At 42.9% G+C, this 15970-nt stretch overlaps 1 protein-coding gene across 5 annotated transcripts in view; it reads left to right on the top strand.

The window, feature by feature from the left end:
- The window catches only part of LOC137349403 (zinc finger protein 774-like), an 8230-nt gene extending 4766 nt beyond the window's left edge, over nucleotides 1-3464 (top strand). For 4 of the 5 annotated variants that reach the window (XM_068014918.1, XM_068014919.1, XM_068014921.1 and 1 more), the window contains one exon: nucleotides 1873-3464. In XM_068014918.1, the coding sequence (XP_067871019.1) occupies nucleotides 1975-2916 (942 nt within the window). In that variant the 5' untranslated portion in view covers nucleotides 1873-1974 and the 3' untranslated portion in view covers nucleotides 2917-3464. Of the gene's footprint in view, nucleotides 1-1291; nucleotides 1395-1872 lie in introns of those variants that run through there. The other variant, XM_068014920.1, reaches the window with a different exon arrangement.
- Nucleotides 3465-15970: the final 12506 nt, after the last annotated feature.

Genomic DNA, 15970 nt, shown 5'->3' with positions numbered 1-15970 from the left:
TGTCTGTCATCTTGGTAAAGGAGGACATGTGCAGTGACGTGTCTCCGCCATGTTGGTAAAGGAGCTGTAACCATTGTCAGTCACTGAATGTTTTGGCAGGTCAGATGGATACCATTGGCAGGCTGGATTCTGACCCGTGGGCTGGATGTTCTGGAGTGTCGAACTAGGAGGCGTAGAGTAAAAGTTAGAGCCAGATCTTTCAGGAGTGAAGTTAGGAAACATTTCTACACACAAAAGGTGGTAGAAATTTTAAACTCTCTTCCACAAACAGCTGTTGATGCGAGATCAATGTTCATGTTAAATCTGACATTGATAGATCTTTGTTAACCAAAGGTATTAATGGAAATGGGACAAAGTCGGGTATATAGAGTTAGATCACAGATCAGCCATGATCTCATTTCCTGGTGGAACAGGCTCGAGGGGCTAAATGGCCAACTCCGAGAATCATAGAAATTTACAGCACAGAAGGAGGCCATTCAACCCTTTGTGCTTGTGCTGGCCCTTTGAAAGAGCAGTTGTGCTTAGTCCCACACACCCACTTGTTGTTTGAAGGCCTGTAAGTTCCTCATTCTCAAATACCTGTCAACTCCCTTTTAAAATGACTGATAGAATCAGGTTCAACCACCTTTTTCAGGTGGAGCGTTCCAGATCCTGACAACTGTCTGTTATTACAGAAACTGCTGAACTCAATGTTGAGTCCGGAAGGTTGTCAAGTCCTGTTCCTCGAGCTCCCATTGGAACAGGGCAGGAGGCCGAGGACAGAGAGGTCAGAGTGGGAATGGGACGGAGAATTAAAATGGGAAGTGACTGGAAACTCAGGAACACGCTTGCAGACTGAATGGAGATGTTTCTCAAAGTGATCACCCTATCTGTGTTTGGTCTTCCCAATGTAGAACAGATCTCATTGTGAGCAGTGAATATAATATACGAAATTGCAAAAATTACAAGTAAATCACTGTTTGGTTTCATCCCACAAAACCCTGGGAATAGCCCAAAGGGAGCTACTTTATTTGAAGAGTAAAAGTTACAAAGTAAAGCAAACCAATTGCTGGAATATTAAACTCCACCCCAGCTATAAAGAATATTAACACAGCAGATATAAACCCCACTGTCAGAATGAATATGGTTCAGTCCTGGATGTGATTAACAGCAGCAATAATTACAGAATGCAACAGCTACAGTCACTTGTGAACTCACTGGTGTCTCAGCATTTTGGATATCGATTAAATTCCTTCCCACAGATGGAGCAGGTGAACGGCCTCTCGTTATAATATTAGAATATAATACTATCTTTAATATCATCTAATAAGATATTCTTTCTTACAGTTCAGTGGGATGTAAACAGTGACCCCAGCACCTTCAGGAGAGATGGTGCGAAAGCCCCTGTGTGCAGAGTGAGCATAAAATCAATGTGTGTAAATCCTCTCCTAATCCCCTGTAAAAGGAGGTAATAAAAGTCATCACTGTCAGTACAGGATAGAAATTCAGAACAGACAATTCGAGATCCTATGGAACATTTTATTCCTCTTGTTTCCCCAAAGCTGTAAATCGCAGTCCCACACACTCTCCCTCCTCCCTGTGCTGAAATCCAAACCCATGGCACCATCTGCACCATTTCTTTCCTCCTCTGCCAGTTTTCTCCCTCCCTCTACTGTGGCTGGGTTCAGTTCTCCAGCCCCTGTGTGCAGAGTGAGAATAAAATTAATGAGTCAATGATTTTCTCTCCTGCTCACTGGGACCCTGAAGCCCCGCCCACTCTCTGTTCTGGTCCCACAAATTACCAGATTCGTTCAGCTCAATTTCACAACTTGTCTTTGTGTTTTTGTGGGTTCTCTCTCACTCCCTTTTTCCTGTTGTAACTTCATGTTACAGGGTATTAGAAAGGGAGGATTTGCGGACGGGAAAATCAAACATCACCTCAAGATTTGACAGTCACTCCATTCATCAGGATCTGAATATCATCGGCCTTTGATCATGGAAGCAAAAAGTGTGGAGAAACCGTACACGTGTTCTGTGTGTGGACGAGGCTTCAGCCGATCAGCTGGCCTGTCGGTACACAAGTGTAGTAACACTGGGGAGAAGCTGTGGAAATGTGGGGACCGTGAGAGAAAATTAAATTACACGTCTGAGCTAGAAACTCACCGACACAGTCAAACTGAGGAGAGGCCATTCACCTGCACTGAGTGTGGGAAGGGATTCACTCAGTTATCAAACCTGCAGACACACCAGCGAATTCACACTGGGGAGAGGCCATTCACCTGCACTGAGTGTGGAAAGGGATACATTCATTTATGCGCCCTACTAACACACCAACGAGTTCACACTGGGGAGAGGCCATTCACCTGCAATGATTGTGGGAAGGGATTCATTCGTTCATCCGCCCTACTGATGCACCAGCGAGTTCACACTGGGGAGAGGCCATTCACCTGCTCCGAGTGTGGGAAGAGATTCTCTCTGTCAGGGAACCTGCTGGCACATCAACGAATTCACACTGGGGAGAGGCCATTCACCTGCTCTGATTGTGGGAAGGGATTCACTGCTTCATCCACCCTGCAGATACACCAGCGAGTTCACACTGGGGAGAGGCCATTCACCTGCTCCGAGTGTGGGAAGGGATTCACTACTTCATGCAAGCTGGTGAAACACAAGCGAGTTCACACTGGTGAGAGGCCATTCACCTGCTCTGAGTGTGGGAAGGGATTTGCTGATTCAACTGCTCGGCTGACGCACCAGCGAGTTCACACTGGAGAGCGGCCATTCACCTGCTCCGTATGTGGGAAGAGATTTACTCAGTCATCCCACCTGGTGTCACATCAGTTCATTCACATTGGGGAGAGGTCATTCATCTGCTCCGTGTGTAGGAAGGGATTCACTCAGCCATCCTATCTGCTGAGACACCAGCGAGTTCACAGATAATTACAGGGGTTGGATTCTGCTGTTGCTGCTGTTAATCATATCCAGACTGAACCATGTTCATTCTGACAGTTGGGGTTTATTTCTGAAGTCAGTTGCTCCTCTTGGACTGAGCGTCTGGCCCCACAGCATCTCTCATTCATGTGTGAACAGACCATCATGTCTTCAAACCTCATTTTCAATTGAAATCCACTCAGTGAATGTACTGAACAAAAGATGAACAATAAACAGATCACAGGCCAATCCTGTAACTCTATATTGACAGGAGAAAGTCTGTTCTTTACCTCAAGAATGAGGCTGTTTAAGCTCTGTGTGTTTCTAAGCACTCGTGGACTGGAGCTGTTGGACAGACAGGCTGTTCACAACTGTTAACATGTCAGATAGTGAAGGAATTACTCTTCAAGTAAACTCACCAATTTATAAGCTCAGACTCCGGTCCCTGCTGTAATTAATACTCAGCATCCATTAGTGTTGATTTACAGTCAATCACTGAATCGTCTGGTTAATCTTTGTTACTTGTTTTGTGAAATACTCTCCCTATTAGTGCTGAACTGCTGGATAACTCTGATTACATTTAAATGTGTTTATACATGTTTATAAAGTGTCTGTGTGTCCAGATTTAACTAAGTTGTGATTTGTAACCAATAAATGATGTTTCGGGTATGACTTGTCATCCTGTATCTTGGTGATTTGTCAAGAAAGATTTAATTCACTCACTCAGTAGCTCGAGAGGAACCAGACTGAGGTTTAATGAACATAAGAAATAGAAGCTGGAGGAGGCCATTTGGCCCTTCGAACCTGTTCTGACATTCACCCAGATCATGGCTGATCTTCTCAACTCCACCTTCCTGCACTATCTCCATATCCCTTAATTCCCTCAGTACCCAAAAATCTATCAATCTCTGTCTTAAATATACTCAATGACTGAGCATCCACTGCTCCCTGGGGAAGACAATTCCAAACCCTTTCAATGAAGAAATTTCTCCTCATTTCAGTCTTAAATGTCTGATCCCTTATCCTGAGACAGTGACCCGGTGTTCTAGATTGCCCAGACAGGGGAAACATTTTCTCAGCATCGACCCTGCCAAGTCCCTTAAGGATTGATGTTTCAGTCAGATCACATCTCCTTCTAAACCCCAGGGAATATGGGCCTAATCTACTCAATCTCTCCTCATAGGAGGAGATGGAGCAGAGTGGGGGTGCTGTACAATAGTGGTTCTGTTACTGAACTAGTAATCCAGAGGCCTGGACTAATGATGCTGAGACATGAATTCAAATCCCACCACTGCAATTAAAACACTGGGATCAATATTGGTGACCATGAAACTACGGATTGTCCTAAAAATCCACCTGGTTCAGTAATTTCCTTCAGGGAAGGAAATCTGCCGTCCTTACCCGATCTGCTCTGTCTCCAGACCCACAGAAATGTGGTTGACTCTGAACTACACGATGAAATGGCTGAGCTAGTCACTCAGTTATATTCAAGGAAGTAGCTCACCACCACCTTCTCAGGGGCAATTGGGGATAGGCAATAAATGCTGGCCATTTCAGGAACACCCACAGACCATGAATAAATAGAACAATCCCAGGAGCCAGACTAGTGAACCTTCATTGCATTCCCTCAATGGTGGTATGTCCTTCCTTAGTAAGGAGACCGAAATTGCACACACTGCTCCAGGTGGGGCCTCACCAATGTCCTGCATAATTGTAGTAAGACTTCTTTCACTTCTACCCCAATCCCTTTGTAACGAAAGCTAACATACTATTTGCTTTCCTAATCCTGAGGGTGGCGCAGTGGTTAGCACAGCAGCCTCACAGCTTCAGGGGCCCGGGTTCGATTCCGGGGACTGTCTGTGTGGAGTTTGCAAGTTCTCCCTGTGTCTGCGTGGGTTTCCTCCCACAAGCCAGAAGACTTGCAGGTTGATAGGTAAATTGGCCATTATAAATTGTCACTAGTATAGGTAGGTGGTAGGGAAATATAGGGACAGGTGGGGATGTTTGGTAGGAATATGGGATTAGTGTAGGATTAGTATAAATGTGTGGTTGATGTTCGGCACAGACACGGTGGGCCGAAGGGCCTGTTTCAGTGCTGTATCTCTAATCTAATCTAATCTACTCGCTTTCCCTCGATGTTAGCTTCCTGTGATTCATGTACAAGGACACTGTGACATGTGCTTTGCTTTTAACAAAGGAAAAAACTTGGAGTTCTGTGTTTTGCAAGACTGAGAAAATTGAATGCTGAACTGGGTGGGGCACAGTCTCCAAGGCAACTTGTTTCCAAGCAACAACAGCAAGGAAAATGATCGGTCACGTGACATTGTTAAGAGTTCAATTTCACTTTGCTTTGTGAAAGATCAGTGCTGGGCAGGCAGGAGGCAGAACAAACTGGCTGGGACTTGTGTTTTTTGGCAGACTCGAAAAAGACCTCTCCCTGAAAAGAAGGCATCTCTTGTAGAACAAAATTCCACATTTGAGTTATGTCTGTGTTCTGCCTGGAGAGGAAAAGACCCAGAGAAAGCAGAGTTGCTGCTGTCTGTGGAGAAAGGCTCATTTGCTGAGAGGAAGCCCTGCATTGTTAAAGGTAGCAAATTCCTATTGCTTCTGAAAAATCTCTGTCTCAAGAGTGATTCCTGTTACTCATGTGCTTTTTGGGAGATCCTGAAATCTCAAGAAAGCTACTATTGCTGGACTGCAACTTTAAAATTTAAGTAGACCTTTTGCTGAAAGATCTGTGTGACGCCTGCTGGAGACAAATTGCCTTGACCGTCTCCTCATCACAGACTGCTCAACAAACGTGCCTGGAGAGACTTTGAGTGGCTTCTGACTTTTCAACTCTGGGCCACCTCACCAATTTCGAAATATCCTACCAGACCACCAACAATTTTATTATTCTGAAGAAACAGTTGAACACCAAAAACTCTTTCTCCCCAGTTAACTGTTTTTTGAATATATGTGTGTGTGCATGAGGCTTGGGAAGAATAAGAAGTTTTTTTAAATATATATATGCATTGATTCATCCCATTATTGTCTAAGATTTAGTTTATTAATAAATAGTTAATTTTGTTGTTTGAAGAAATCTGGTTTTGTGTGCTTTATTCTGGGGGATAAATAAAGTGTTTAATTTGGCTAATTTCTAGTAGATGGGAAACTTTACTAATACGCTGTGACCTGTGAAGCAGTGGGACTGAACTAACAGTGCATTACTCCCACCTTGGTCGTAACAACACCCAGGTCCCTCTGAATGCAAACATTTCTCAGTTTCTCAACATACATTTTAAAAATTGTTTTTAAAAAATTTTTCTTATCAAAGTGGATAACTTCACATTTCACTGTATTGGAATCCATTTACCATGTTTTTACCCACTCACCCACCCAACCTGTCTGTATCCCTCTGAAGCCTCTTTCTGTCTTCCTCATTTCTTGCTTTCCCACCTAACTTTGTATCATCAGCAAACCTGCATACATTACACTCAATCCCTTCATCTGAGTCATTTCTATCAATTGTAAATAGCTGAAGCCCAAGCTACTTTCCCCTACTAGTTACAGCTTGCCAACTTGAAAATGACCCATTTATTCCTGCTGTCTGCTTTCTGTCCATTAACCAATCTCAATCCATGCTAATAGATTAACTCAATCCCATGAGTCCTAACTGCGTAATAACCTCTGGTGTGGCACCTTATCAAATGCTTCTTGCTTCTTAAAAATCCAAATAAACTACTGCTTCCCCCTTATTCACCTTACTAGTTACATCCTCAAGAAACTACAACAGATTTGTTAAACGTGATTTCTCTTTCACAAGTCCATGTTGTCTCTTTTTAATCATATTATGATTTTCTGAGTGTCCTGTTACCATTTCCCCGAATAATACATTCTAACATTTTGCCTACAACTGATGTGAGGCTAATTGGTTGATAGTTCCCCATTTTCTCTCTTTCTGCTTTCTTGAATAGCAAGGTTATGTTTGCTACCTTTCAATCCTTGGGAACTGCTCTTGAATCTATGGAATTCTGGAAGAGCAAAACCAATGCATCCACTATTTCTGCAGCTACCTCTTTTAAAACCTGAGGATGAAAGTTGTCTGGTCCAGGGGATTTGTTGCCACTTAGTCCCTTTAATTTTTCCATTCCTATTTCTTTACTTATACTGATTTCTTTCAGTTCCTCATTCTCACTAGACACTTGGTTTCCTATTTCTGGAATGTTTTTGTGTTTTCTACCATGAAGACAGATACAAATCATTTGTTTAATGTCTCTGCCATTTCCCTATTCCCCATTTTAATTTCAACTGTCTCTCTCCAATGGGCCCTCATTTCCTTTTCTAATCTCTTCCTATTTCTATAGGTATAGAAACATTTACAATCTGTTTTTATGTCTCTTGTTAATCTGCACTCAGATTTTTTTTCCTTATTAATTTCTTGATCCTGCTTTGCTGAATTCTAAAATCCATCCAATCCTCAGGCATACCACTTTTTTGGGGATCATTATAAGTCTCTTCCTTCAATCTAATACTACCTCTAACTCCTCTTGTTCGCCATGGTTGGACCACTTTTTCTATGGGATTTCTGTGACTTAACGGATTGTACATTTGTTACAAATTATGTATTAATTCTTAAAATGCAAGCCATTGCTTATCTACCATCATATCTTTTGATGTAGTGTCCCAATCTACTTTAGCCAACTTGCCCCTCATCCTGCGAAGTTTGCTTTGTTTCGACGGAAGATCCCAGTATTGTCCCAAACTAAATTACTTTAAAACTCAATAGAAAATTCGACCATATAATGGTTACACTTCCCTCGAGGCCTCTTTACTACAAGGTTATTAATGAACCCTTTCTCAACTCATTATTTCATGAAAGTGATGTATTTGAGTCTGAATTCAGCCTTATGTCATCTCCCAGTGGACTTATACTGTCCTGTTAGTGCTGGGTCAGGCCTTGTCCAGCTCAAACAGCCCAGATAACAGGAGCCAACGAGCCTTATTTCACTCCTTCGGGTGGTTTGTTTCTTGAGGTTCAGATTATCATTAAAATAACAACACACACTGTGTCCACCCATTGTTCTCCCAGACGCACTGTCACCTCACAGTCAGGATCATGTGTCTATGAAGGGGAGATTGTTGTCCTGTCTAGACCACCCTGAAAACCCTTGCTCCATAATGGTCAGGAGTAGACGGTCTCGGTATTATGAGAGGAGCCTCAGGGAATCAGTCCCAGTGATCCTGTAAAACAGAGGAACACATGAGTGGGAGGAGGCCATTCAGCCCCTCGAGCCTGTTCCTCTATTCAGTTATATCATGACTGATCCATATCACAACTGCCTTTACCCATGTTGATTACATATCCCTGTAAACTTACCCAATAAAAATATGTCACTCTCAAGTTTTGACATTTTCCTTTTCTCCCCATCCATAGCAGCTTTTTGGGGGAACAGTGTTCCAGATTTCACTATCCTTTGTGTGAAGAAGTGCTCCCTGACAGCACCCCTGAATGGCCCAGCTCTAATTTTAATGTTGTGTTATCTTATTCTGCATTCCACCAACAGAGGAAATCATTTTTCTTTATCGACCCTCTTAAAACCTTTAATCTTCTTTATTACATGAATTACATCACCCCTTAATCTTCATACACAATGAAATACAAGCCCAGTCTATATGACCTGTCCTCACAATTTAACCCTTTTAGTCCTGATATCATTCTGGTGAATGTGCAGTGTACCTCCTGCACAGCTGATATATCCTTCCTGAGATGTGCTGCCCAGAACTGAACACCTCACACGTTTTGTCTTTCATCACACCATTAACATACCGTTTGCCTTTGTTCCATGACCTTCTGGTCAGGTATTCTCTGTGACCTTGTCCAGAAAAACACATCTTTTGTTATCTCTTGCACCATCCCCGTTTTACTAGCTTAAAACCTTTTACATTTCTAACATTTGTCAGTTCTGATGAAAGGTCAGTGACCTGAAACATTAACTCTGCTTCTCTCTCCACAGAAGCTGCCAGACCTGCTGAGTATTTCCAGCATTTCTTGTTTTTATTTCAGATTTCCAGCATCTGCAGTATTTTGCTTTTATTTACCTCACTTCAGATGATGTGTAACCAGAGTTGCATATAACTGCAGCATTACTTTCACCCTTCAGATAAAGGCGGACAATCCATTAGACATTTTAATTCCCTTTTCTCTCATAAGGAGGCCCAAAGAAGAAGAAGAAGAAGAAGAAGTAGTTTTTAGTGATTTCTGTGCATGAAACCCTAAATCTCTCTATCCCTTCACAGTTCCTAACTTTTTTTTAGAAAATATTCTGATTCATCTTCCTTAGATCTAAGTTACCAGAATGGTTCCAGGGATGGGAGATTTTAGTTACAAGGTGAGGTTGTAAAAGCTGGGGTTGTTCTCTTTCGCACAAAGGAGATTGCGGGGAGATTTAATCAAAGTGTAAAAGATTATGACAGGCATGGATAAGTTAGACAAGGAAAACTGTTCCCATTAACTAATGGTACAAGGATTAGGGGACACAGATTGAAAGTTTTGGGCCAGAGATGCAGAGGGAATAGAAGGAAGCACTTTTTTACACAGTGGGTAGTAATGATCTGGAATTCGCTGCCCATGAGGGTGGTGGAAGCAGAGACAATCAGTGATTTCAAGAGGAAATTGGATGGTCACTTGAAGGAAATAAACTTGCAGGACTACAGGGGTCAAGCAGGGGAGTAGGACTGACTGGATTACCGTGTGGAGAACTGTCATGGAATGTCTCTGTTCAAAACAGCCCCTGGTACCTAAATTAACATGACAATGGGCAAGATCTCAGCACCTAATAGTCCCTCTCACATTTTACATCTGTTCCCACTTTACAGTCTCTGGGTTTATTGTGGGGATGTGTAAATGATGCAGAGATTGTCAATGTTAGTGAGTGACAGAGAAAAGGCTATTGATGTGTCTTTTATTATAAAAAGTCTTTGCTTTGTTCTCAACAATATTTCATTTCTCTCTCCAGGAGACGCTAGCAGCTGTAACATGTCAATGCAGAGAGTGTGTGTGTTTTGACATGAGGAATTCTTGGACAAGAGCTTCCTCCAGAGTGGAATAATAATAATAATAAATAAATAGGTTTCTCTGTGTCACTCATTCTTACCTAAATAAAAAAGTCTTGTGTTTTTGGGGGGTTTGAGATATTTTTACAACAAGGTGGAGGCGGAAGGGGTCTCAGAAACACAAAGGTTGAGAACCGCTGTTCCAGAGCACCCGATGTAACCTGTATATTTCACGCTCTCTATCTCTTCCTCCAACTTTATCACTGCACCTCCCTGGCTCTCAGCCTCTCCACATCTTTCAAGGCTGGAAACAAAGACAAAAACACCTCACGTCCCGCTCAGAGAACTCCTCTATGCTGATGATGCTATACGAGTCTCTCACACAGAACCTGAGCTACAAAGCTCATGGACTGTCTTTCTCATGCCTGTAATTTGTTCTCCTTGACTATAAGCATGAAGAAAACCATGGTCATGATACAAGCTGTTGAAACCCCAGCCTTGATCTCACAAATAACACCTAACTGGAAGTGATGAGCAAATTCTGCTACCTTGGTTCCACAGTGAGAAATAAATTGTCTCGTGATTGCAGAGCTCGACACACACAGAGGGAAAGAAGCTACCACTTTTGGCCAACTTGTGAAAGGTGCATGGGATAACATCATGCTGACCATTAGGACCAAGCTAATAGTTTATAAGGTCTGTGATCTCAACACCTTGCTGTATGGCTATGAAACATGTGTGATTGACAGCTACCAGGAAAAGTAGCTCAATAATTTCCATCTTTGCTGTCTGTGGCCCATTATGGGTATATCCTGGCAGCACAAAATCACAAATGTGGCAGTCCTCTCAAAGGCAGAGCTCCCAAGTGTGTTGGCACTAATCAAACAGAGGTGGCTTTGGTGGATCAGACAAGTCCACAAGATAGAGGATGGTTGCAAACCCAAGGACCAAGGTAGCTGGGGCCAGACAACCAGTGGGCACCCAAGGCTCCGCTTCAAGGTTGCTTGCAAGCTTGACCTGAAGGCCCGAAATGTCGACTATCGCACTTGGGAGTCACTAGCTGACGAAGGAGGGAAATAGCAACAACTCACAGCATCACTTGACAGCTTCATGTGCAGCACTTGTGGCAGAGCCCGCGTCTCAACGATTGGCTTTTACAGCCATCAGCAAAGGTGAACCAAGAGAAGATCCCCCCTCCCCCCAAATGGCTTGTTTGCTTCATGTCAATCATCTTTCGTAGATGAAAGGATGACAACCCACTGTTTCCCTCGCTCTCTCCTTCCTCTCTCTCCCACTTCTCTCATTCAGAGAGAAAGATAGGGAGAAAGAGAGAGACACACAGAGAGAAATCCACAACCAGAAACTCAACGAATGACCTCCTTCTATGCTGGAAATGACTCCATGACTCTAAAATGAGTTAAAATGGCTGCTGCACATTGTATTTAAACATCAAAATACATCTCACTGCCTAAAACACAAGCATTATTCAAGAATTATAACAAACATTGTGAAAGCAGTCCTGATGCTGTGAAATTAATCAAATAATTACTGTGTAAAGTGTGGCCATTGTTGAAAAGTCCAAAACGCTGAAGGCATTGTGTGCACAGCAAGATCCCACAAGCAGAAATGTGATGATAGTTAGATAATTGGGAGCCACTCCTTCCCCATTCTCTCCCACTTATAATAACAACAAATCACATCGCTGTCTGTCGCATTTTTATTATTTATCAAAAGTTTAAACAGAAAAAAGGAGAGAAGGCTGGGGAGAAATAGAGAGAGTGGGCTGGAGAGAGACAGAAATAGGTCTGTACACCATTGCAATGCAGAAAACACTGCAAAATGTGTGCACAGCAAGATCCCACAAACAGCAATGTGATCATAGCCAGATAAATCTGTTTTAGGTAGGAGTTTATTAATATACAAGGCAAGAACATTGTTAGACAGGAGTCCAGGGTTCCCTCTCTCAGTTTCACAGACAATCTCTCAGCAACATCCAAATCACGATGATAAATCAGATGCTTAAAAGATTGATACAGTCACTCCTTCTGACCTTTTGTGTCCATCTCTCTCTCTGTCTCTTTATCTCTGTGTCTCTTACCTTTTTCTGTTCCTGTCTCTCCCTAACTCTGTTCTCCTAAATTACTATCCAGATTACATCCCTGTCTCTCCTTTTCATGCTCTATCACTCTCTCTCTTTCCATAGCTCTGCCTCCTTCTCTCTATCCTGAATGAAATCATAATTGAAATATGCTACAAAATATTTCTCTTAGCATTTAGAGTCATCGAGTCAGAGTTATACAGCACAGAAACAGGCCGTTTGGTCCATCGTGTTTGTGCCAGTCATCAAGGACCTAGATATTCTAATCCCATTTTCCAGTACTTGGCCCGTGGCCTTGTATGCTATGGCATTTCAAGTGCTCATCTAAATACATCTGAAATGTTGTGAGGGTTCTGACCTCTACCAATCCTTCAGACAGTGTGTTCCAGATTCCAACCACCCTCTGGGTGATTTTCTTTTCCCTCAATACCCCACTAAACCTCCTGCCCCTTACCTTAAATCTATGTCCCCTGGTTATTGACACCTCCGCTAAGGGAAAAAGTTTCTTCCTATCTACCCAATCAATGCTCCTCATAATTTTATATACCTCAATCATGTCCGCCCTCAGTCTTCTTTGCTCTAAGGAAAACAACCCTCGCCTATACAGTCTCTCATCATAGCTGAAATGCTCCAGCCCAGGCAACATCCTGGTGAATCTCCTCTACGTCCCCTCCAGTGCAATCATATCCTTCCGATACTGTGGCGACCAGAACTGTACACAGTACTCCAGCTGTGTCCTAACTAGCATTTTGTACAGCTCCATCATAACCTCCGTGCTCTAATATTCTATACATCAGCTAATAAAGGCAACGACCCCATCTGCCTTCCTAACCATCTTATCTACCTGTGCTGCTGCCTTCAGTGATCTATGGACAAGTACACCCTAGGTACTTCCTAGGGTCCTACCATCCATTGTATATTCCCTTGCAATGTTAGTCCTCCCAAAATGCATCACCTCACACTTCTCAGGATTAAATTCCATTTGCCACAGCTGTGCTCATCTTACCAGCCCATCTATATCATCCTGTAATCTAAATCTTTCCTTCTCACTATTTACGACATCACCAATTTTTGTGTCATCTGCAAATGTACTGATCATACCTCCTTTATTCACATCTAAATCATTAATGTACACTAAAAACAGCAAGGGTCTCAGCAACGATCCCTGTGGTACACCACTGCACACAGGATCCAATTGCAAAAGCAACTGTCGACCATCACCCTCTGCCTTCAGCCACGAAGCCAATTTTGGATCCAATTTGCCAAATTGCTTGGGATCCCATGGGCTCTTACCTTCTTGATCAATCTCCCGTGCAGGACTTTGTCAAAAACCTTACTGAAGAGCGTGTAGACTACATCAATTGCTTTACCCTCATCTACACACCAAGTCACCTCCTCAAAACATTCAATCAACTTTGTGAGACATGATCTCCACCTGACAAAGCCATGCTGACTTTTCTTGATTAATCCATGTCTCTCCAAGTGGAGATTAATCCTATCACTCAGAATTTTTTCCAATCGTTTCCCTACCACTGATGTTAGACTCACTGGCCTGTAATTACCTGGTTTATCTCTGCTACCCTTCTTGAATAAGGGCAATTTGGTAAATTGGATCCACAATTGGCTTAGTGGCAGGAGGCAGAGGATGAGGTTTGACAGTTGTTTTTGCGATTGGAAGCCTGTGACCAGTGCTGCACTGCAAGGATCTGTTGGGACCCTTGCTGTTTCCGGTGTATATTCATGATTTAGATGTGAATATAGGAGGTACGATCAGTACATTCACAGATGACACGAAAATTGGTGATGTCGTAAATAGTGAGGATGAAAGCTTTAGATTACAGGATGATATTGATGGGCTGGTAAGATGGACAGAGCAGTGGCAAATGGAATTTAATCCTGAGAAATGTGAGGTGATGCATTTTGGGAAGTCTAGCAAAGCAGGTTATTATACAATGGATGGTAGGACCCTTGGAAGTACAGAGAGTCACAGCGACATTGGTGTACTTGTCCATAGATCACTGAAGGCAGCAGCACAGGTAGATAAGGTGGTTAGGAAGGCATATGGGATACTTGTATCAATTAGCCGCATAGAATATAAGTTCAGGGAGGTTATGATGGAACTGTATAAAATGCTAGTTAGGACACAGCTGGAGTACTGTGTACAGTTCTGGGCACCACACTACAGGAAAGATGTGACTGCACTGGAGAGGGTGCAGAGGAGATTCGCCAGGATGTTGCCTGGGCTGGAGCATTTCAGCTCTGAAGAGAGACTGGATAGGCTAGGGTTGTTTTCCTTAGAGCAGCGAAGTCTGAGTGGGGACAAGATTGAGGTATATAAAATTATGAGGAGCATAGATCGGGTAGGCAGGAAGAAACTTTTTTTCCCTTCGTTGAGGTCTCAATAACTAGGTGGCATAGATTTAAGGTAAGGGGCAGGAGGTTTAGAGGGGATTTGAGGAAAATAATTCTCAATCAAAGGGTGGTTGGAATCTGGAACACACAGCCTGAAGGGGTGGTAGAGGCAGGAACCCTCACAACATTTCAGAAGTATTTAGATGAGCACTTGAAACACCATAGCATACAAGTCTACGGGCCAAGTGCTGGAAAATGGGAATAGAATAGTTAGGTCCTTGATGGCCAGCATGGACAAGATGGGCCAAAGGGCCTGTGTCTGTGCTGTATAACTCGATAACTCTATGACTCTAAGGCAAAAGCAGGGATGTAATGCTGGAACTGTATAAAATGCTGTTTAGGCCACTGTTGGCGTGTTGCACACATTTCTGGTCATCACATTACAGAAAGGACATTTTTGTTCTGGAGAGAATACAGAGGAGATTTACAAGAATGCTGCCAGGGCTCGAAAGTTGCAGCAATGAGGAAATATTGAATAGGCTAGCATTGTTTTCCTTAAAACAGAGGAGGCTGAGGGGTGACTTAATTGAGGTGTACAAAATTATGAGGGGCCTAGATAGAGTAAACAGGAAGGACCTGTCTCCCTGAGTGGAGAGGTCAATTACCAGGGGGCACAGAGTTAAAGTGATTGGTAGAAGGATTAGAGGGGACATGAGGAAAGGTTTTTTCACCCAGAGGGTGGTGGGAGTCTGGAATTCACTGCCAGGATGGGTGCTGGAGGCAGAAACACTCAATTCTTTTGAAATACACCTGGACATGCACCTGAAATGCTGTAACCTGCAAGGCTACAGGCCAGGTGCTGGAAGGGGGATTAGATTGCGCAGCTAGTTTTTTCAGCCACCATGGACATGACAGGCTGAATGGCCTCCTCTGTGCCATAATTCTTCTACGGTTTTAAATCACATTAACGAACCATAAGGGTTTTTCCAGCAATCGATGATAATTTCAAGCCACCTTCACTGAGCAGAGTTAAAATAAGCTGGATTTGCATTAGTTAATGAAATCCAAAATGCAGCAGTGGCTGCCTTGGTGGGATTGAAATCTCAGCCCCTGAGTACAAGCCATGGCCTGTGGATTATAAATGCAATGACAACACAACAGCATCATGTACCCAAAGGAACCACAAAAAGTATCGCTGGTCAAAGCATTGGCCTGCATGGGGATTAAACCCACAACCTTGGTGTGATGAGCACCACACGCCAAGCAGCTGAACTAACAGGCTCCAATGTGGATAGTCCGTGTTAATGTTAATATTTCAGGTCTGTGACCTTTCATTCGAACTCTTGCTCTCTCAACAGATGCTGATGTTTTGATTTGAGATTTCCAACATGTACAGAACATTGCTGTTATTTCTATGTTCAAATGGCTTTGACAAAGTCTATTCATCCACAAACCCTGGATTACCAATTCAACAACCCAACCACTCGGCCTGCAGTTTGAATGAATTGTGTTTGGAAATTCATCTCACTTCCATCTTCCAAAGTGAAGACCTCGATTCATAGGATAATCCTGAAGAAA

This window comes from Heterodontus francisci, chromosome 34, assembly GCF_036365525.1.
Source record: "Heterodontus francisci isolate sHetFra1 chromosome 34, sHetFra1.hap1, whole genome shotgun sequence".
Taxonomy (NCBI): Eukaryota; Metazoa; Chordata; class Chondrichthyes; order Heterodontiformes; family Heterodontidae; genus Heterodontus; species Heterodontus francisci.
Note: the sequence above shows the minus strand (reverse complement) of the source record. Positions and strands in the feature narration are given on the sequence as shown.